Source organism: Rhipicephalus sanguineus, chromosome 1 (genome assembly GCF_013339695.2).
Source record: "Rhipicephalus sanguineus isolate Rsan-2018 chromosome 1, BIME_Rsan_1.4, whole genome shotgun sequence".
Classification (NCBI taxonomy): Eukaryota; Metazoa; Arthropoda; class Arachnida; order Ixodida; family Ixodidae; genus Rhipicephalus; species Rhipicephalus sanguineus.
Window position 1 is genome coordinate 172,983,013 of NC_051176.1, and position 22,740 is coordinate 173,005,752.

Genomic DNA, 22,740 nt, shown 5'->3' on the forward strand with positions numbered 1-22,740 from the left:
GTGACGTGCCCGCTTGCGCGCCAGTGCGCGCGATGACTTCGAAAAAAATTTCTCGCTATGCCCTTGACAGCAGTTTTACTGACATAGCGTCAACAAGGAACACTTGACGTATGTGAATACCTTATGTATGAAAAGGATCAGCTAGGCAAGGAGGTACAATTTCTCCCATGTTGTTCACTGCATGTTTAGTAGACGTGTTTAAACGACTAGATTAGGAAGAAATAGAAATAAAGATTGACGGAAAGTATCTTAGCAGATACGGTTTGCATATCACAAAGTGCTCTTCAGCAATGATGGTGACAAATTCGAAAAAAAATATTGAAGACCTAAACCGAGAAAACCGGCGTTCCTAAAGTGCCTCCAGACATTCTTATCTAAATGCGAACGTCTGGTGGGGCTTTGTCGTCATGGCCTCATAGTTGCGCTGAGAGCGTCAAAAGCATTATCGAATTTCACGCGCATCATCATCATCGTCATAATTTATCGTCCGCTGCTGGTAACAGACTGGATGCCAAGATAAGGCAAGCGCGGCCGGGGGAGTCAGCGAGTTATGTGGGTAGATGAGATTAAGAAATTTATGGGGATAACGTGGATAACCAGGTTAAACGGAGAAACATGGGTGAGGCCTTTACCCTGCAGTGGGCGCAGTCAGGCTGATGATGATGATCATTATTGCATATTATACTAGAGGTGTGCACGGGCTCCGGGTAGCCCGAAAGCCCGACCCGGCCCGCGGGCCGGGCTCGGGCGGGCCGACGTGCTTTCTCCTCGGGCCCGGGCCGGGCTCGGGCTACTTGAAGTTTTATCGGGCCGGGCTCGGGCCCGGAGCAAAGCCCAACTCAAGCCCGAAATATAGAGAATGAGCGGGAATTGTTTTCCAGCACGCATACAGCGCCTTTTCCGCGACCGCCCTTTACCGCTGTTCCTTTCCATTCGCTACTTTACACAAAAGGGGAGCAGGTAAAGCACTGCATGCCTCTGTTGCACTCCGACAAACAGAGAAGTACCGCCACCTGAGCGGCGCCATGCGACTGTTCGCGTTAGATATAAGGACAAATCCCATATGAGTGTAAATGCACGCGACAGCGACCCGACGTAGATCGCCTTCGTGCAAGCTGACGCTTGCATGGGCATACACGTGGCGGCTTTGGCGAGAGTACACCAGTGTTGCTGGCATGAGGCCGTCTACTTGTAATTTGTAATCTGTGTAATAGAGACTGTTCGTGGTGTGTCGTTCGATCATATTCGATATGCTCAATAAAATGCCAAATTACCGGAAAACGATGTTTTGTTTTCGCAGCGAACCTTCAAAAAGCCGGGCCGGGCCGGGCTGGGCCCGGGATTGTGTTTTCGTACGTCGGGCCGGGCCGGGCGGGCTCGCAGCCCTTTGCCCTCGGGCTCGGGCTGGCCTTCGACAAAGTCAGCGGGCCCGGGCCGGGCTCGGAAATACGGCCCGTGCACAGCTCTATACTATACAACAGTACCAGGCAATTTCTGGCTATTATTTATAAATAAATAAATAAATAAATAAATAAATAAATAAATAAATAAATAAATAAATAAATAAATAAATAGCCAGAATTTTTTTTACAGCAAACGCTGTTATAGATCACGCCCACAACCGATTCTGATGGCGTAGTTGTCCGGTGGCCGTAACCGCGCGCTAGCGCGCACAATGAGAAAAAATATCCAGGATCGAGCGGGATTTGAATCCAGGCCCTCTGCGCGGCAGTCGAGTATTCTACCACAGAGTCAGGGGTGTAGCCAGAAATTTGTTTCGGGGGGGGGGGGGGGTATGTTCGTGCGTGCGTTTGTATGTGCTCGTGTATATATACACGCAATCAAAAGTGAAAAATTTCTGGGGGGGGGGGGGTGAACCCCCCAACACCCCCCCCCCCCGCCCTGGCTACGCCCCTGCACAGAATCAAACTGATGCTTGAAACACCTCCGCAAAAAGACTCGCGGCAGACCGTAGAAGAGTAAAATAACACTAAGCGTCGCACAATGTGAATTGCGTACGTAATGAGTGGATGGTTTAAAGCTTCCCACCCATTACAAAGGGCTCAGCCGTAATTCTTCATCGCCATCAGCCACAGCTTCAACAAAGCGCACATAATGCTGTAAGATGTTTAGCGGGTACCTCGCTTCTCCGCAGAGTCAGTGGCGTATCCGGGGGGGCAGGTGGAGGGGGGGGGGGGGGGGCTGACCGGGCTACAGAACCCGCCCCCCGAAATCTTTTTCGTACTGTCATGCACTGCCGACCAAAACAGCCACGTGCGCCTGAAGTCATCCTGGACACACCAGATATGTTAATCGGCGACACGGTAGGCATGTCGCCTGCAAAAACGGAGTGCGACTTCACCGCATAGCTGTGGTTGCTAGCCAGACCTATGCGCAACTCTGCTACCTAAAGGTAGCATATACAGTAACTCTAGGCTGGCTGTCCTCGCTACGCCCGTGGCGGCCCTGTAACTGGCTGTCATGCTGGCTGCGCAGCGCATGACTGTCAGAAATGCCCTGCAAACAGAGGCGTAGCGCCATGGTTTGCCATTTTAAGACGCAGCAACACGCTGATTAAAGGGCTCTGCTCTCAGTGCTCTACCACGCCGAGCCGTGCTACCGCGAAGCCAGAAGCCCGGGATTAAGCTACAGAGTCGGTATTGCGAATACACCGTTGCTGCGGGGTTGCTAGGACATCTCGAACATGAAAGGATTATATCGAGCTAGTGGGGGGCTCAAAAAGAGGGTGGCCAGCTCGTCAGGGACGTTTCATTCTCTTGCCCCTGCACGGACAGCAGCGAGTCGTTTTCGACACAGACTTCTCCGTCTTTTTACCTAATACCCATCACACAATGGCAAAAAGTACAGTACTTCATAAGACCATTTCGTTGCTCTGAGGACCCTTTGCAGAAAAGTTGCGATAACAACAAACGACACCGCACTTAGTTCCCCAGGTGGTTCCTGGCGTCCGCGATTAGCTGCGGTTTCTCAGATGAGCGCCCCAAAAAAAGAGAGTGAGCGAAAAGAAAGAAGAGACGCTGCTCGTTAAATCAGCGGGAGAGAAAACATTATTAAAAACCACGCTGTTGTAGTTGGGGTTATTGTTGATCGGCGCCCACTGTGCAGACTACAATGCACCCCACCATAGGCGTATCTGCCGGGGGGGGGGGGGCAAGGGAGGCGCTAGCCGCCCCCCCCCCCCCCAACTGAGAAACTAACAAGTGAGGCTAAGTTTTACTTGAACGCAGCGGTAACGTAATTATGTAACAAAATCGGTCCTACGATTCTGCTGTGACGACGACTGTCCTCCGTGTATCATGACCACGCATTGTAGGCTAGAGCACCGCACGGGCCCGGGCCGGGCCGTCCGAAGCGTTTTCCGGCGGGCCCGGGCTGGGCTCGGGCTTGAAAGTGCGGGCCCGGGCCGGGCCCGGGCTTAAAGCCGCGGGCCTGGGCCGGGCCCGGGCTTGAGGCTGCAGGCCGGACCGGACTCGGGCCCGCTCATTAAAAGGCGTAAGTCGGGCCTTCGAGCACACGCGAATGTTATGCATTCCATGGTCTAAGGTATACTGTGCCAAGCTGAAGTGACACGTATATATATATATATATATATATATATATATATATATATATATATATATATATATATATATATATATATATATATATATATATATATATATAAACAGCACTAACAATGGGCCAGATCACGGTTGTTCCCATAAGAGGCGTAAAGATTTCGGTCTTTTATTCGAGGTTAACACATACGATACATTTCATTTATATTCTTTGGTATTACGTGCCACAACCACGATATGATTACGAGGCACGCCGTAGTGGCACCGGATCAATTTCGACCACCTCGAGTTCTCTAACGTGCACCTAAAGATAAGTATATACACGGGTGTTCTTGCATTTCGCCCCCACCAAATTGCGGCCGCCGTGGCCGCGGGAATCGCACCCGCGTCCTAGGACTTAACAGCGAAACAGCTTAACCGCTGAGCTACCACCGTGGGCAAAGCAACATTTCGATGCATGTACAGGGGTGGTCAAAAATTCCCAGGCCGCAACGCCCGGCTGAGGAGTAGCAGCTCGCTGCTATCGGGGCGCTCTCATCGCAATCACGCCTTGGCGCACGCTGGCGTCGAGCGTGTGCGTGAAGGGGGAGGGGCACCCCTCTCCATTTCTTGCTCTCCTTGGTAAGAAAGCGACGTATAAACTTGGTGCGTCATGTTCCCTCGTCCGCTCGTCGATGTTTTACTACTGTGCAGCGTGTAGCGAGGCGGCAGTCTTCCGGAAAACTGACGCATTACGATTGCGGCCACATTTAGCTAGGCACCATATACATTACCGTAGTTTTCGGCTTCCTGGAAAACAATATCGTGCGTTTAACTTTCCATTGGCACTGCGGTGGTTCTATCAGCCGTCTTCGCAGGCCATTTCGCTGCATACGGGCTTGGTCGGAGCCCGAAATGTATTCAGAAGAGCTTGTGTTGGGGCTAGTTGGAACATCTTAGTGGAATAAGCAGCGCTGCACAGTAGTAGTTTATACCTAGGTTCCTTATGAAGGAGAGCAACAAAGAGAGAGAGGGATACACCCCCCCTCCCCTTCCACACACACGCTGGACGCCAGCGTGCGCCCAGGCGTGATTGCGATGGCAGCGCCCCGATAGTAGCGGGCCGCTGCTCCGCGGCCGGGCGTTGCGGCCTGGGAACTTTTGACCACCCCTTACACACCGGATTTTCCGTCCGATCGCCCGCTACAAAGCGCACGGCATCATTAATAATCATCATCAACTAATATCCTTTGGCGGGCCCGGGTCGGGCGTGGTCATGAACAAGCGCGCCCTGGATTAGTTTCGAACGACGGGCCCGGGCCGGGCCCGGGCCGGGCTTGGGCTGGGTACGGTCAAGTACGCCCGGGCCCGGGCCGGGCTCGGCCTGGGTTCGGTCACGTACGCCCGGGCCCGGGCCGGGCCCGGGCCATAAAATCCGGCCCGTGCAGTGCTCTATTGTAGGCTGTCTGCGGTGCGGGCTGCCTATTCCACGCTTTCGCGTCTTGCGCTCGAGCATTGCAGAGGAGGCTATCGCTATGCAGGGTCTCTACAAGATTACAGCAATCTGTCATGATTTTTATTTTGTTCGGCCTGGCCTGAAATATAAGTAATCGGCGAAGCAAATATGGTCGGGAACCAGTAAACTTTTTATAGCCCGATCAAACGCTCTCCTTTTTCAGGAAATTTCGTTTCTTTCTTTGAAAACGAATAGCATCGTCATTGCTTCATATCTAAGCTGCTGTGAGTTGATGAGTGTGCAGAAGTGTCGAGTATTTTAGTTGTACCGATCCAGGAGAGCTAAAAAAAGATTGCCACTTTAGTCTCCGATTAGCCTGCTTCACAAGTTGCTTATCATATGGTAGCCTGCAGCCAGGCCCGTAGCTAGAAATTTTTTTCGGGGGGGGGGGGGGGGCACTTGCTGAAAACCTTGACTAATTGAGAAAAACACCTATTTTTATTATTTATTTTGGTAAAAACACCTACTTCACTAAAATTTCGGGGGGGGGGGGCTAGTCCCCCCCCCCCCCCCCCCCCCCCCCTCCTGGCTACAGGCCTGCCTGCATCGATCGCGGCGGCTTGTAACAAGGCAGTGGACTCAGCAAATTGACAAGTCCAGCTTTCAAGTTTGTCCTGTAGCTTGATCTACCTCACCAGGCAAGTGATCAGCGTCCACGGTTTTCTGGCCTAAGAAGACTGCCCACTTTCGAAGGATTGTGTCTGTTCCTAATAATGTTTATTTCTCTCTCTACCTATCTGTCAGCAACGATGAGTTACAAATAGTTGTATACGCGCAAAAACAGCTCAACGGCGTTCTACTACAACTGAAAGTATGTGTTATACACATATGAATCCATCTCGCCCGCTGCTATAAGTAGCCGCAGCCAATGTGATTGGTGGGCAGCCTTCTTGAATTACGTTCAGAACGAGACACTGTCTGGCTATTAAAAAAAAAGTTATTGTTCAGCACAGTAATGCTCTGCTTATTGTGCCCACTTCATTTTAACGCCGCGAGTTTTCGCAGACTTGTGACGTCGCGTAACAAGGATGCGATTTTATGGCACACCTAAAATGTTTTACGAATAGTGAAGAACCAATGTCGAACAATACGCCGTATTGAAAATAGTTTTTTTTTTTTTTTTACATAGTCATGCGTGCATGGTAATCACGCGGTGGATCACTTACGTGTCATTTGTTGCGTCTTGTTACGAGCAGGTGCTGTGAGCAGACCCAGAAAATTTCGATCAGTCATTAACAGCTAGCTAATGACCTATACGGAAGGAAACAATGTGAGGCAGTTTAACGTTATAACCGCCCACATTTTTTTTTCAAAGACAATTTGAGCTTACACAGCTTACGTTGGCTATTTACTTGGAGCAACCGGAGGGGAGCAGTAAAGAGCCACTTCACCGCTTTCCCGTTCACTCCTCACCCAAGCTGGGAAAGTAGGGGGGCAAGGAACGACATCTAGCATATAAATTCGCAGTCATTTACAATCTTATAGTATATACAGCCAGCTCAAAATGATTTCTATAAATATTAATCGACATAACTTGGTCTTCTTCTTTATAGAAAGACTACATCAGAGGGCTCTAACAGTAAAGAAATTGGCACTCGGCTTATTCTGAAGACATCTGCGAAGTATACCTTGATTTGTCAGCCACATGTTTTGTTTAATAAGTGAAAATTTAAGGTACTAGAGTCATAGCAGGTTCTTCATACTCACCGTATTTACAACATCAAACTGAGACTGTGATGTTTGCAGATGGAATGCTCAGATGAAGAACAGGTTGAAGGTGGCTGTACTTTTTAAACTTGGCGGGAAAATTTCCAAAATGTTATTAAACACTTCTGCGTTGTCGCGGTATAGAGTGGCCCAGCCTGCACAATCTCTTTGTGTAGATTCTTCCTTGATTTCCGACATCTCTATGAATATAAAAATCACGTCAAATTGAGAGCTAATGCAGTTCTCTCTCCATATATATATATATATATATATATATATATATATATATATATATATATATATATATATATATATTGTAGCGTAGTGTTCTGGTCGCTACTTGGTCGCCGCCGGAGAGATGACACGTACAAACAGCATATCCATATACTTTCTCCTACACTGATTTATTTGGCTTAAGTTTCCTAATTAGAGGTTGCACACACTTGCACGTTACATAACTCTTGACAACTCTGAGCAGCGCTCGCTGCAACCTGCTCTCGTGGCGTCTCCGGTGCGACTCTCTCTCGGCTCCCCTGGAAGCGTCCCGAGGCCACCGCAGAGACCAAACAAAAAAGGGCCACTCAGAAGTCTCCGTTGACGACACCCAATCGGGTGTCACGAATTCAAACAGGTACACCCAATCGCTGGTGGTCTCCACCGAGTTTGAACTCGATGAACACCGTCATCCTAAAGGATAATGATCTAAAGTAAAGTAAAAACACACAGGAAACTACCGCGACATCCGTTAGGCTTCCACCGTACAACTCACCCCGCATACTTTCCGGCGCCGCGGATGCAAAGCCGTCTGCGGTCTCCTAAATGGGGACCGGACCCTCGTAGGAAGGAAGATAACGCGCTCGTACAACAAAGCCGGTAAGCCACTCAAGGACACCACTGCAAACCCGGCTCTTGGGCTGACCCGCGACATTGGAACGAGCCAAAAGTTGAAAGAAAATAGCTACATCAAGGTTTACGCGACAATATATATATATATATTGTGGGGGAGCACGCGCGCCCATTTCCTTTCCTTAAGGCTGGCGCGATCGCGAACTGACGGCGGGAGCCGGGGACCACTAGGAGAGGAGCACCGTCGCCCTTTCCGGACAACCCCTTCTTTCCCGCCACTCCGCGCGCCAATCCTCGCTTCCCGGCTCGCGGGAAAGGGAACTCGCCCCGCGAGGGAATCAACCCTCGCGGTGGAGAGGGACACGGGAGGTGCCCTCTCACGTGGGCATTGCTGGAAATGAGGAGGCGGACACCCTGGCCAAGGCAGCACACCAGCCTGGCATCCCCGTCTCTCAGGCCGTGGCGGCCAGGGACTTTTCGCAGGCTCGTCTCAAGAAGCTCCTCGTCACAGTCCACCCGGACACGAGGGTGGCCAACGGGCGAGGACCTAAGCTTCTTCCAGAGACGGGCCTCACCAGGAGGGAACGGGCTGCCCTGCTGCGACTGCGGACCGGCTGTACCTGGACCGCATCCCGCCGCTACGCCAAGGGCCGCTGCACCTCCCCGGCCTGCAACCGTTGCGGGGACCCTGAGACCCTCGAGCACCTGCTCTGTGCCTGCCCTGGTTTGGCACAGGAACGCTCGAGGGTCACCACGGCCTACAGGAGACAGGGCCTACCTGCCTCCACACTGGAGCATTTCCTCTACCCGTCTCGCCCTCATCTGCCAGCGCTCCGGAGCCTGGCGGAGTTCCTGGAGGAGACGGGTATAGCGGCCTACCGCTGAGCGTGGGTCCTTCCACCCCTGCCCTTGCTGCCGGCTTGATGACTGCCACTACGTCCGAGCCACAACGACACTCTTAACACTTCTATCCACTTTTCTCCCATCTCCCCCCACCCCAAGACGCTGCGCCGTGCTCCCTATAGGGCTGCAGAAATTAGGCGTCTTATTCTTCCTCTAATCACACAATCAATCAATCAGGTGAACAAAACCGCCGACCAGGCAGAGAGACGGCCTCTCGTGCCCTGCTGACCTGCGAGGTAACACCTCACCGCCCCAAGTTCCGCCAGCCGATCATCGACCGAAGGTGTAAGCCATACCCTTTGTTTTTCTACGAGAGCGGACTATCCCTCTACGCGACATTTACGCGTTATTGCTAACGTAGCAATAAAGTGTTGTTTGTTGTGCTAGCCTGTTGCCTTATTCGCCCGAACCCGTCGTAGCTGCGATGACGCGCGCTACGGGAAGGGGACGTTGACACGGTACGACTATTTGCGGCTGGGACCGGAGCTAGGCTTCTGCACCAGCCGTACATAGAGCGGACTCCCCCCTCATCTGGCGCCCAACGTTAACGAATTTGGCAACGCGGCTAGTTTTGTGGACGCGAGCGACTACCGACGCTCCGTCAACGTAGGACAACGGGCATGTCTGAATTCCAGGATTTGTTCATGTTGTCTGATGTCGCGTCGCAGAAGGTCGATCCTATGGCTAACGCGGGGGCATTGTTTGGACTTTCCGACAGCGTAAATTTTGGTTGTTTCACGCGGGACAACCAAGGTGTTGCAGCGACCGCGTTAGGAGAGATTAGGCCTACGACGGAGAGCGCCACGCCGGGCCCCCCGTCACCTCGCGACGCGAACAGCGAGATGCCACCACATGTTGCTTCGGCACAAGCCGCAGATGTGGTCGCGTCTTCGGGCAATAGTGTGCCCTCGAGCGAGGTACTCTTGCAGAATGCGCTGTCAGTTATGCAGAGCTTAGCCAGCGCGTTGCAAAACACAGCGCAGCCTCCTTCGCAAAGTGCGGGACCACGTGTCAAGGTAGACATGCCTACCTACAGTGGCTACCACGACTGCAGGAGTGCGAATGAGTACCTCGACCGACTGCTCTACTATCAGCAAGCAATGGGGCTTCCCGACGCCGAACTTCTCGCGCGTGTCGTCCCGGTGTCGCTGACAGAGCAAGCGGCCCGATGGTTCCGACTGACCGGACATCGCGCCCGCACGGTAGAAGAGTTCCGCGAGAGCTTCCGCGACGAATTCCTTCCGGCGAATTACGAGTGGCGTTTGAGGAGGGAGTTGGAGCTACGCACCCAGCATCCGGACGAATCCTTGCTGGAGTACGTACGGGCGATGGACGAACTTTATCGCCTCGCTAACCCTCTCGCCACCAACGCGGAGAAAGTCGAGCGCGTTACACGGCAAGCGCACCCGACTTTTGCGGCGCACTTTAGGGGATGCAAGTTCGCAGACCTAGAAGAGCTCGCCGCCGAAGCGAAGCGCATACAAGGGGACATCCTCGCGGCGCGAGCGTACCGCCCGCCTCCACCCGCAGCGCAGTCACTCGAGCCTCGCTGCGCGTGGAACGGTGGCGCGGTCAGTTCAGAGGCGTTTAGGGGTAACGCGTCAGCATCGTTCGCTGATGAGCACGTACCGCGCGGTTGGGAACTGTCAGACCGCGCTTTGGACCCCTACGCTTACGCGCTTCGTACGGCCCGTGCTGCGCCTGCACGTGACGTTCCGCGGCAGGAGCACGTGGTCGAGACGAGCCCAGACGAGCGGCGCAACGCGGAGCGAGGCCCGCCGGATCGTGGCGACGAGCGCCTGGGCCGGCGTGGTTTCCGCGGTCCTTGCTACCGGTGCGGCGCACCGGGGCACATCGCCCGCGAATGCGGCCGCACGCCGGTTCAGGAGCGAACACGCGGTTCGGGAAACGGTCGACGCCGCCGGTGAACCACGTCGGGCACCGCGCGGCGATCAGTAATCCTACCGATGCGCTCGGATCACTAGCACCTACAGTCTGTCGCGCAGGTGATGCCGTAGACTCGCCCGCACCGTTAATCGAGTTAACGATAGCTCGAAAGAAGTTTGTAGCACTTTTGGATACTGGGGCAAGCGCTTCATTATTTGGGGACGAGGTGTTGCACCATCTCTGCGAGAACAATATCCGCTTGAGACAAAGCAACACCACGTTCCGCCTTGCTTCGGGCACAGCGCAATCGAGCGGTGCGGCTAGACTTGTGATCCGCTGGGAAAGACGCGTGAGGCGACAACGCTTTGTCCATCTTCCCGGGTTGTCGATGCCTCTAATCCTGGGTCGAGACTTTCTCTCCAAGTCAGGTATTGTCATTGACATTGCAAGAGGGGGTTACCGAGAGCGCGACGGAGACGCGCTAAAGCTTTTCTCGAAAGCACCCGCATTGACAACGGCATGTCAATCGCAGGGAGCAGCGCGAGTGAGAGAGCAGGAAAGCGTGCGGAGTAAGCGAGTAACCCCGCCAGAACAATGTGCCGCGGTACAGGGAAGGTCAGTGCACCCGCTTTTGGCAGATGCACACAGCATGCCAGAAAGGGAAAAGATGCAGCTGTCGTCGCTGTTGTACGAGTACGACGCGATTTTCACTGACCGCCCGGGCCGCACTACGCTGGTGAAGCACACAATCGACACGGGTGACGCACGACCTTGGAAATGCAATCCCCGACCGATAAGCTTGGCTAAGCGGAAAGCACTTGACGCCGCCTTGGACGAACTCATCGACACAGGCGTGGTCGAAAGGTCAAACAGCCCATGGGGTTTCCCGGTGGTTCTAGTTCCAAAGAAGGATGATACATATCGCCTTTGTGTAGACTACCGCAGGCTGAATGAGGTTACGAAGAAGGACGCATACCCTCTTCCATCCATTTCATCGTTAGTATCCAACCTAGGCGGGGCGAAGTACTTTACGACGCTCGATGCTAGTCGCGGATATTTTCAGGTCGAAATGGACGAGCGGGACAGAGAGAAGTCAGCTTTCACATGCCACAGGGGACTTTTTCAATTCAGGAGAATGTCTTTTGGCTTGGTGGGGGCTCCCGCTACTTATCAGAGGCTAATGGACCAAGTTCTGGGAGATGCAAAGTGGCAGCACGCCCTCGCATATCTAGACGACATAGTGGTTTACTCGAAAACGTTCGATGAGCACTTGCGCCACTTAAGAGACGTTCTAGAAAGGCTGAGGTCTGCGGGCATCACTCTGAACCCGAACAAAGCTCAGATAGCGGCGACCCGAATAACATTGTTGGGATTCACGCTTGACGAGGGTCGCATTTGGCCGAATAAGGGTAAGCTTGAAGCGATAGTCAGCTATCCGTCGCCGAAAGACATCGGCGAGCTGAGGCGCTTTCTGGGGATGGCGAACTTCTATCGCCAATTCATTCCAGACTGCGCGGCAGTGCAGGCGCCTTTGACAAAGCTCTTGAGGAAAGGCGAGCGTTGGGCTTGGGGTCAAGAGCAGGAGGCCGCACTGCGTCGCCTCACTAAGTTGCTGGCTAACACGGCTGAACTGCAGCTACCCGATTTGAACAGGGAGTTTGTGATTCAAACAGACGCAAGCGACCTGGGCTTAGGAGCAATTCTGCTTCAGGAGCATGGAGGTGCCCTCCGACCGATTGCGTTCGCGAGCCGTTCGTTGACGCCGGCGGAGAGGAACTACTCGGTAACAGAGAAAGAGTGTCTCGCGATAGTTTTCGCTCTCCGTAAGTTTGACTATTACATCGACGGAGTGGCGTTTGTTATTGAGACAGACCACATGGCGCTCACGTGGTTGAGGCGCTTGAACGAACCAAGCGGCCGCCTGGCTCGTTGGGCATTGCTTCTGCAGCGTTACGACTTCACCGTACGCTACCGCAAGGGCAAGAACAATGCCGCGGCCGACGCACTATCGCGTGCTCCAGTCCGTCACGAGACTGACCCGGAACGGACTGAGAGCGAGACACTCGAGGTAGCGCTAACGGAAACAGTAGAACAAACGTCAGTTCAAGGCACAAGCGTGAACCGCGTAGAGGCTGTTGTTAGCGCGGGGATTGTTTTCAGCAGAAGGGAGCTGTTAGAAGCTCAGCAGAAAGATCCGTTTTGTCGAAAGGTGTTCGACGGGCTCCGGGAGCCGGGTGGCGAGGCCACCGCGCACACGGGGGCAGCTGGTATTGCTGTCGGTGCGGAGCGCTCGGCAACAGCTGGTAATGCTGTGAGCGCGCTGGATTCTTATCTGCTGGATTCTGATGGCGTCCTGCTGAGGTACATCCCATCCGACGATGACACAAGTGAGTCATTCAAGGTCGTTATACCGCGCAAGTTGAGAGGAGCACTGCTTCGCTACTTTCATGACTCGTGCATTGCTGGGCATGCGAGCGGCCCTAAGACTTATGCTAAGTTGTGTCGCCTCGCTACCTGGCCAGGCATGAAGCGGGATGTGATTCGTTACGCCCGTTCATGCCACGTGTGCCAAAGCGTCAAGCCCCGAGGCGGACGACCGCCCGGCCTCATGCAGCCGATCAACAGCCAGACTCCCTGGCAAATCGCGGCATGTGACGTAATGGGACCGTACCCCACAACTCCTAGCAGAAACAAATTCTTGCTGGTGATCACTGATCACTTCACTAAGTGGGTAGAACTTTTCCCCCTTAGAAAGCTGACGGCTCGTGTGATCTTGGATAAGTTGATGGAGGTTTTCACCAGGTTTGGTTTCCCTGAGCAGTTGATAACAGACAACGCGTCTTATTTTACTGCGAAGGTGTTTGTTGACACGTGCGCCGCGCTTGGCATTAAGCACAAGAAAACAACCACCTACCATGCTCAGTCGAACCCCACGGAACGAGTTAATCGCAACATCAAGCACATGCTTGTCGCGTTCTCTGAAAGGCACAAGGACTGGGATACCTACCTTCCAGAGATCGGGTTTGCGTTGCGATCGACTGTGAACCGCTCGACTGGGTATGCGCCTTCTTTTCTAAACCTGGGGAGAGAACTGCCGAATCCGATGGAGACTGTACTCGCGGATCGCAGTGGAGTGCCAGTGGCGTCATCAGCACGAGCTGAATACGCAGCGCAGTTGCGCGAGAAGCTAGCGGAAGTTTTACGTAAAGCACGCAGTAATCTCGGCACTGCTAGGGCACAACAGAAGGCGCAGTACGACCGCTCGCATCGGAACGTACACTACGAAGTGGGCGATCTGGTGCTGCGACGCCATCATGTTCTTAGCGACGCTAGCAAACAGTTTGCAGCCTCGCTGGCACCGAAATGGTCCGGGCCGTACCGAGTGCGAGAGAAGGTTTCCTCGCTTGTTTATCGGCTCGCGAACATGAAAGGCAAACCGAGCGGCGGACCAGTGCACGTATGCGACTTGAAACGCTACGTGTCACGGGAGGAGCATGGGGACGACTATCAGTCCCCCTCCGAGCCACAGGCGGCGGCTGAGAACGCTCGAAACCGAGTGAAAAGCCCTGAGCCGCGGTACTTCTTGCGAAACAGGCGGAGACAACTCTGCATGTTGGATAAGCAAAAGGGAAATAGGTGCCGCCGGGACGGCTTGGAGAGGAGACCGCCCCCTCACGGCGAGCCCACACCCACATTACGTCGTCGTTGTCGCAGCCCCACCACCACCGGCAAGCATCGGCATGGACGCCTGACTGGAGATCGACCGGTACATCACGCCGCCACTTCCACGCTACCCCATCGCCTCTCCGCCCAGCCTCCACACAAGAGGCCCGAAGACCAACGCCAACCCAACTGGGAGAGCCAGCTGCCTCTGGGCCGCAGCCACCGGGACGTGCCAGGGTTGTGTGGACACCCCGATGGCCTATGCTCCCTCAAGGCCACCGCGCAGCACGCCGAAAACCCCGAGCCCCGCCAGACCGGAGGAGCCCGAACCATGCGGGAGAGGCCGCCTGGAACGAAACACTTGGTTGACTCGCTTCTCTCAATCACCAACAACGACCAGCGAGGCGGGGCCCAAGGAGGTGCGGTCCGGACCACGGGGCTGCATGTGCAGGCCAGACCTACTGCAGCAGTGACGGCGGAGGCGGCGACTGGGGAAGCCATGACGCAAGTGGGCACGACAGCGAAGACCGCAACGAGGCCGGTGGTGGCTACTTCGGAGGCAGCGGCGACGCCAGTGGGGGCACCGGCGACACCCACGGCAGAGGGCCAACCGCAGGAGGGCACGGACCTGGACCGATCCGTCCAGGCCTTCCTGGATGAGGAATAACAAAATATTACCTCATGGTTCAGTCTCTGTCGTCCGAGGGCTTTCTTAAGGGGAGGAGGATGTGGGGGAGCACGCGCGCCCATTTCCTTTCCTTAAGGCTGGCGCGATCGCGAACTGACGGCGGGAGCCGGGGACCACTAGGAGAGGAGCACCGTCGCCCTTTCCGGACAACCCCTTCTTTCCCGCCACTCCGCGCGCCAATCCTCGCTTCCCGGCTCGCGGAAAAGGGAACTCGCCCCGCGAGGGAATCAACCCTCGCGGTGGAGAGGGACACGGGAGGTGAACAAAACCGCCGACCAGGCAGAGAGACGGCCTCTCGTGCCCTGCTGACCTGCGAGGTAACACCTCACCGCCCCAAGTTCCGCCAGCCGATCATCGACCGAAGGTGTAAGCAATACCCTTTGTTTTTCTACGAGAGCGGACTATCCCTCTACGCGACATTTACGCGTTATTGCTAACGTAGCAATAAAGTGTTGTTTGTTGTGCTAGCCTGTTGCCTTATTCGCCCGAACCCGTCGTAGCTGCGATGACGCGCGCTACGGGAAGGGGACGTTGACACGGTACGACTATTTGCGGCTGGGACCGGAGCTAGGCTTCTGCACCAGCCGTACATAGAGCGGACCCCCTCAATATATATATATATATATATATATATATATATATATATATATATATATATATAGCGGACCGAGCGAGTGACGCCAGCCCCCTCACTCGCGAACGAATTGGTACGATACTGCACCCCACACTATGTACAAAGCAAATGACACTGCCGGAATTCAACATGGCGGCGCTAGCGACTTGGTGCGGGCCAAAGTTCTAGAAACGTTGGTGCGGTCGTACAAAGGGTGACGTCTCTGCCTCGGCAGTGCATTTGCGGGTGTCACGCATATTTACAACATCACAGATGGGATTAGGCGGCTTCACGGAGCCTTCGTTGAAAAGTTGCATTGTTGGCTCGTGCACGCTATTCCCGCTATGTGCACGCTATGTGCACGCTATGTGCGAGAGCACCCTTTAAGTGCTAGACACATGGTGCGAATTCGGATGCGATTCGCCGTACGGCTGTTCGTGCCAACAGCCGCACCCGACAGACGCCCAACAGCGTGCGGCGACGATTCGCACGCCGCACGGGCATCCAACCTGCTGAATGTAGCCGCGCGGCTGCCGTACCGGTCTGGCGGCCGCAGCCAATGGCAGCGCTGCATCGTATGACGTCAACGTCCTCCTCCGTCTCGCCAGCGCAGACTACATCGACGCCATTGCTTTGGACGACTGTGTTTTCGATCGAGGAAGTTTTCGCCATGAACCAAGCCGCAGTGCAAAATGAACTGTTGATTTCGCTCGTTCACGGGCAGCCTGTGCTGTGGGATCAGAGGCTGGCGGCCTACAAGAACCTTGATGCGCGCACGGCTGCGTGGGTTGCCGTCGCGATAGGCCTAGGCCTAGCTGGGACGCAAGGTGAGTACCATACCGATGTTTGTAGAAAAATGGTACCGTACACCACGAGATGTAACATTGGTGAGGCAGCAAACGAGACACACATCTCCGAACAACTCCTCTTCCAAAAAACGTTTACGCGAGCAAGAACTAAGCTGACCAGACAAGATACTGGTGTCGTCGTGTTTGAGCTCGTTTGGTACGTCTGCGTGTATATCATGTAAAAAAACTGCTCTACCATAACGGCGGAATGCTGCCTAGATACCAGAAAATGTTTGTTGCGATTCCCGTGCGTTGCCCAGGCTGGTGAAAAAAAAAAGTGGCCGCGGCGAGGCAGTATTTATGGTACACAACGCAAGAAGGTATTTGCATGTATGATTGAACGAACACCATTTCTGAAATCTTAGCGCACACAAATAGAAAATGCGCAAACATGTTTGCTTTTTTTTACCTATATGCGCCCATTCTCAAGGGAACATTTTTATATCTGTAAATTGAACTGCTTGTCCAGTAAACTCGCTCTAAAGGCCTGTCGCGGGACGAAACGTAAAATGCTTTTCTTTTTTGTTTATGTACGTGCGCGAGGCACCTAATTATTAGTCGCCGTATGGAAAGCTTTCTCACATTCATACTGTAATAATGTGCAATATATGTATCACTCAGTTACAATCACGCGCTTTGTTCTAGTGACCTCACATAACTAGCAGTGTGCTTGTGTACAATACAATATATTTTTTAAAGATACTAGTGAGGCACGAACAAACAAACTGCTTGCACATAAGAACTGCTAACATACAATGCTATGCTACCCATTGCTGTCAGTTGACTTGACGATGGTGCTCTCTTTTTGCAGGTGACGTCAACGCAATAAGCAAACGGTGGCGCAATCTTCGCGACACATTTTGTAAAAAATTGCGCGAAGCGAAGAAGAAAAGCGGCGCTCCTGCTGGTGAGCCAGTAAGTTCATGGAAGTACTTCACACTGATGATGTTCCTGCGGGACATAGTGGAGCCTCGTGTGTAAGATAACCTCTTTATTTGCCACATAGGTTGCGCAAAACAGCACACAGATGCAATGATGGACTTTGGAGCAGGAATACTTTGCATTTAGAACAATGTCCAGATCACTAACCCATTGGTCACATTTTAGGATTCTATTAATATTACAAAGATAACACTAATTCTTAGAACACTATCGTGTCGTATTAATGGCTAGTACACCGCCTGAACTTACAAATGAACATACACGTAATGAACATTATTTTAAGAAAGCGTTTGACCTTGTTCCTCACAGTAAACTCATTGAAAAACTGCAGTCAATTAACCTTCCCGCATACATAGTTAACTGGGTAGCAGCTTATCTGTGTAATCGTAAACAGTTTGTATCAATTGGTAGTTACTTTTCTAATGAACTTTCAGTAATGTCTGGAGTACCCCAGCGTAGTGTTTTGGGACCTTTACTATTTCTAATATATATAAATGACATCGTTAACGAAATTTGTCCCCCTATTCAAATTAGGCTATTCGCAGACGACTGTATATGTTTAACAAAGTTTGTTCCCTTAATGATCAATTGGTGCTTAATTCCAACGTCCAAAACATCTTGTCATGGTGCGGGCGATGGGGCATAGAATTGGACAAGGGAAAAACAGTCTACATGTCTATAACAAAAAAAATTAATAAGATGTCGTTTGCTTATAATTTAGGATCTACACCGCTCACCAAAGTTAACCAATATAAATATTTGGAATCACGATAACCAATGACCTAAGTTGGAATAACCACATTTCCAACCCCATCTGTAACTCCTCCTTCAAAAACTTTGTATCCTCAGGCACAAACTAAAGCACACTCCTCATCATACTAGAATGCTAGCCTACACTTCACTCATCCGACCGAAACTAGAATATGCATGCATCATATGGGATCCCTACACAAAAATGAACATTAATGCTCTAGAGATGATTCAACGCAGAGCAGTTACGTCCATTTTTTTTTAAATATAGAGTAACTGACTTTCCCACTAGCCTAACGAAAGAACACAATATCCAGACACTTCAGATTCGAAGGAAAAATACACAGGCTAAAATTTCTTTTCCAACTTAAAAACAACTCTCTCTCTCTCAACCTGCAGGCTTATGTGACACGTCGAACGCGACATAGTCATGAACTTTCTTTAACACCATATAAGACCAGAACTAACCTTTTCAAATTTTCTTTTCTTTCGGCGCACTATAAACGATTGGAATAAGCTGCATTTATCACAACTAGTAAGCGCAGATTCCATTGAACATGATGTTTCGCCATTGATGCGTTGACCAATCCTTCATTTCTTATTTTTAGTGTTCCTATTTTTTTGTATTTCAAGTGTCTTGCGGTGGTATAAGCAAATGTTTTATGTGCATGCAATGTGTTCTTACTACTGTTATTTCGTTCTGACGTCGTTTTTATTGATGATGTTATTCGTAATTCCTCAGTGTATATCTTATTTAGTTTTGACTTTCTTCTTTCGTTTTTTTTTTTATTGCTATTCATGTATATATACATATATATAGTCATGTATTTGCCTTCCTGCTTGGACCTAAATAGGGTCTGCAGTATTGTATAAACAAACAAACAAACTATATTCAGCATAAATATTTTCCTTTACTTCAGTTAAAAACACTTGACAATGATTTGATTTGAACTAACCCTTTGAGACGATGTGTACACAATTGTGCACACCGCTTGTTTTTTGCTATTCGTATCAAATACGGGCTAAGACACAGCAAGATACATTGAGCTTTGGCTGAATCGAAACTCCTGCATAACAAAATTTCAACCATGCCTGGGTAAAGGAAACTGTAGGAGTTCCCTTATACTTCAAAAATTTCACCCAAGTTTCAAGATTATTGTTAGAAAAGAAGCAATACATAAAATGATTTTTTGAGAGAGTTCTCTTAGCCTGAAGACTGTAGGGGGACCTGTGAAGAAGAATGCATTTATTGAGAACGCATAGGCAAATGGCAAGACAAGTAATATCAATAAAGCACTGTCATACAACAACCGTAACTAACTGTAAAAATAAGTGCAGCAAGAATGATAATACATGAACTACACTACAATTCAACAAGGAAAAAATAGAATGATTTAAGTTTTTCTTTTTTTTTTAAGTGTACAGATGAGAGAGACTTCAGATTGGGTAGTATAAAGTTCCATTATGAAATAGCTGTAAATGACAAGGATTTTATGCCTCGATTACTGCAAACTTGAGGTAGTAATGAACTTTTAATTCAAAACGAGTACGTTTAGTGTTTCTTAGTAAGCCACATTGATTGAAGATTGTTTTCAGGAATTCACACCAGATGGTTCATTTATATGCTTCAGGGTCACTAACTCATGCACACTGATACAGCTACAATGAAGCAGAACATGCCAGTGTGGCTACCTCACGTGCCAATGTGCCACCAGCACTTCACAAGACATCTCAAAATGGTTTGGCTTTGCCACTAGAACAGCTACGCAAGTTTCATTTTCAAAGCCATTAGTTGACATGTAGGTTCGTGTCTTGGCACAGGTGTGGTAAAAAAATTCAAAAGGGAGCCATTTGCAGCAACGTCACCAGAAAGAAGTACTGTTTGTTGTGTGTTGCAATCATAAAGCAGTAATTCATTGACACTAATCTGTTTTCTTGTAGGACCACCAGCAACATGGACGCACTAGACGACGACTCTGTGAGCGAAATACTTGGTGGAGGCAGCACGTTTGAATCACCAAGAGAAATGTTATTAGACATGGTTGAAGACACGGACACACTTTCATCGAACTTGACTCCTGCATCTCGGACTTCTTCCGCCTTTTCATTTAATTCACCATCTTCTGCAGAGGCATCGAAATCCGTGACCCCTGCCTCTCAGACTAGCTCTCCCGTTTCATTCCATTCACTACCTTCTACAGACGCCATTTCCTCCGCATTTACACAGAACAAAAGCGCTTTTGCAAATGTAACCCGTAACTCGAAAAGAAAAAAAAACGCAGACACAATCCTCAATGACATCGACAAACAGCTAGAAACATCAGTTACAGACAACCAACATTTTCTTCTCTCACTGTCTAGCCAAATGGAAAAAATTCCACCCCATTTACTGGGGCTGTGCAAGATGCACATCATGGATATAGTCAACCATTATGAGGCTGGGGTGGTGCCAACCCAATTACTTCCACTGCAGCCACCACAGCCACTGTAAATCGACTGAAAAACTACAAGCCTAATAATAATATCTGGAGTTTAACGTCCCAAAACCACGCTATGATTATGAGAGACGCCGTAGTGGAGGGCTCCGCAAATTTCGACCACCTGGGGTTCTTTAACGTGCACCTAAATCTACGTACACGGGCCTCAAACATTTTCGCCTCCATCGAAAATGCAGCCGCCGCGGCCGGGATTCGATCCCGTGACCTTCGGTTCAGCAGTCGAGCGCCATAACCACTAGACCACCATGGCGGGGCAAAAACTACAAGCCTCTTTGTAAAACAAGGAAAATGTAAATTATTTGTAAATATATCTTTTTTGCATCATTGTTAAATTCCCACATGCAAGATATTCTTATCACTCCGCGAGGCATCGCAGCAACGATTCCACACTGTCTACACTTATTAAACCTGCCCATCGAACATTCGCTCGTCTTGACCATGAATTCAAATTAGAACATTTATTTGCCCGAACAAACCTGTTTTTTTATTCACCATTACTTCTTGCTGTTAATCATTGGAATCAACTTCCTAACGACATTGTCTGTATAAGAAACCACGAAGAATTCACTCACAAATTAAAGCTTCATCTTGGTGTTTGAATGACCTCGTATAACTGACTCAGATGTATTTTATATGTATAATGATTTATCTAGCTTACTGTATAACTCGGTCACCTGACTGCTGTTTAGGAGAGAAATGTTCAGCCTCGTTTGTTCTTGTGTTACGCTTTTATTTTTAGTGTGGTTTTGTGATTTTAATTACTTCTCTACGATTTTCATTATTTACACGATGTTATTTACTGTTTCAAACTTTTATTACTTTATTGTTAGTGCTGGTTTTATGTATGTATACTACTACTCCCCTTATGTAATGCCCTCGGGCCTTTAGGGTACATGAATAAATTGTTCTGAAGCTCATTGAGTTTTTTGTCTTGTAAATATTCTCCTGAATTGCTTTCTGGGAAGAGCTTGCATGCTATTAGAAGCAGTGTTGTAGGCGTTACCCAAAAAAAGTAACTAAATACGTTACTCGTTACGCTAAGAAAAAAGGAACGCGTTACTGCTCTACGTTACTTCTTAAAAAAGGTAACGCGTTACAGTTACAGTTACCCTAAAAGAGTAACGGACGTTACTTCTGCCGTTACTATGGTCAGAAATTTTATTCACCGCATTTCCACAGTAGGAACCCCAAATAAGCGTTTTACAAAGCTGATATTTATAATTCACACAAAACTCCCATCACAAATGACAATTTTTGCGCGAAGTACCGATTTAACGAGAATAGGTTGCACAAATGTGTCGTACCATGGCAACAGTAGTGTAGCCAGAAATTTTCTCTTCTCTTGTCTACACATGCACGCTTTAAGCTACACGGTGGACGCTACTTAGTGGGTGTCATCAAATACACTCCCTCACCTCTGGTGCAATTCCAGTGCATGCTAGTGTTACTACTAAGTAATTTCAGCACAGTGTGGAGCACAATGCCAGCACACCGTGGCAAGAAGCACATCTGATGTAAATGAGGTCAATAGCAGCATCTGCTCTTTGACAAAATATGAGCTTCTGTATGAAGGAAGGGCACTGGAGACTTCGCTCCCTGCTCGCAAGCTCTCCTTGCCATGCATGACTACAATATTTGCCTGAGCTGCTCACAGCGGAGTCTGCTTCTGCTATATGTTTTCTTTTTACCAGACACGAGGGGCTGTTCAGAACCCTTTTAATGTTAAATTAAGATGGTAGTGTACATGTCATACTGCGAGAACTTCACAGGGGGTTATGTGACAATTACCTCTGTTCTACACAGTTGCCTAATAAAGTGATACTTCACACACTTAAAGGTGTTTTGAAACACATCATGCTTTTATGTTTGTGCGGCATAATTTGGTAGCATCAAGCTCCCTTCCACTGTAGCAATGTAAATGAAGCTTTCCTGAGGTTTTAACATGCTGAAACCATGATATGGTTACGACGCACATCGTAATGGTGGAGCCTAAATTTAGACAAGCTCGTGTTCTTTAACGGGCGCCCAAATCTAAGCACAACGGGTGTTCTTTGCAGTTTGCCCTTGCCGAAATGTGGACCGGAGTAAAAACCACACGCTCAAGCTTATCAGTGCTAAGCTTATATGCAAAGCTAGCGCTGCAGATATATGTATGTGACATTGTCTCCTAATGCCATGTATTGCTGTTAAAACAGCAGGGCATGCAGAAGCAGTAGATAATGAAAATCCAACAGCACAAGTGTTTTTTATTATTCGTAGAAACATTTTTTTTTTATTTAGTACATACTGCAGTCCGTAGACCATGCAGGAGGGGCGAAAAAG

The 22,740-nt window shown here is 50.1% G+C and overlaps 1 protein-coding gene across 2 annotated transcripts; it reads left to right on the forward strand.

The window, feature by feature from the left end:
* The first annotated feature begins 15,793 nt into the window (after positions 1 to 15,793).
* On the forward strand, positions 15,794 to 22,108 carry LOC119402414 (uncharacterized). Of its 2 annotated transcripts, none has more exons than XM_037669562.2 (3): positions 15,794 to 16,207; positions 17,040 to 17,205; positions 19,862 to 22,108. In XM_037669562.2, the coding sequence occupies exons 1-3, from the start codon at positions 15,940 to 15,942 to the stop codon at positions 20,409 to 20,411; spliced, it is 984 nt and encodes a 327-aa protein (XP_037525490.1). In that variant the 5' UTR covers positions 15,794 to 15,939; the 3' UTR covers positions 20,412 to 22,108. The 2 variants fall into 2 exon arrangements, with proteins under 2 accessions (XP_037525490.1, XP_037525495.1); XM_037669567.2 differs by having other exon boundaries at positions 15,864 to 16,207; positions 17,040 to 17,143.
* Positions 22,109 to 22,740: the final 632 nt, after the last annotated feature.

Coding starts and splice junctions, on each gene's coding strand:
- LOC119402414 (XM_037669562.2), top strand. CDS start 15,940: ATGGCAGCGCTGCATCGTATGACGTCAACGTCCTCCTCCGTCTCGCCA. Junction 16,208..17,039: donor AGGCCTAGCTGGGACGCAAG/GTGAGTACCATA, acceptor CTCTTTTTGCAG/GTGACGTCAACGCAATAAGC. Junction 17,206..19,861: donor GACATAGTGGAGCCTCGTGT/GTAAGATAACCT, acceptor GTTTTCTTGTAG/GACCACCAGCAACATGGACG.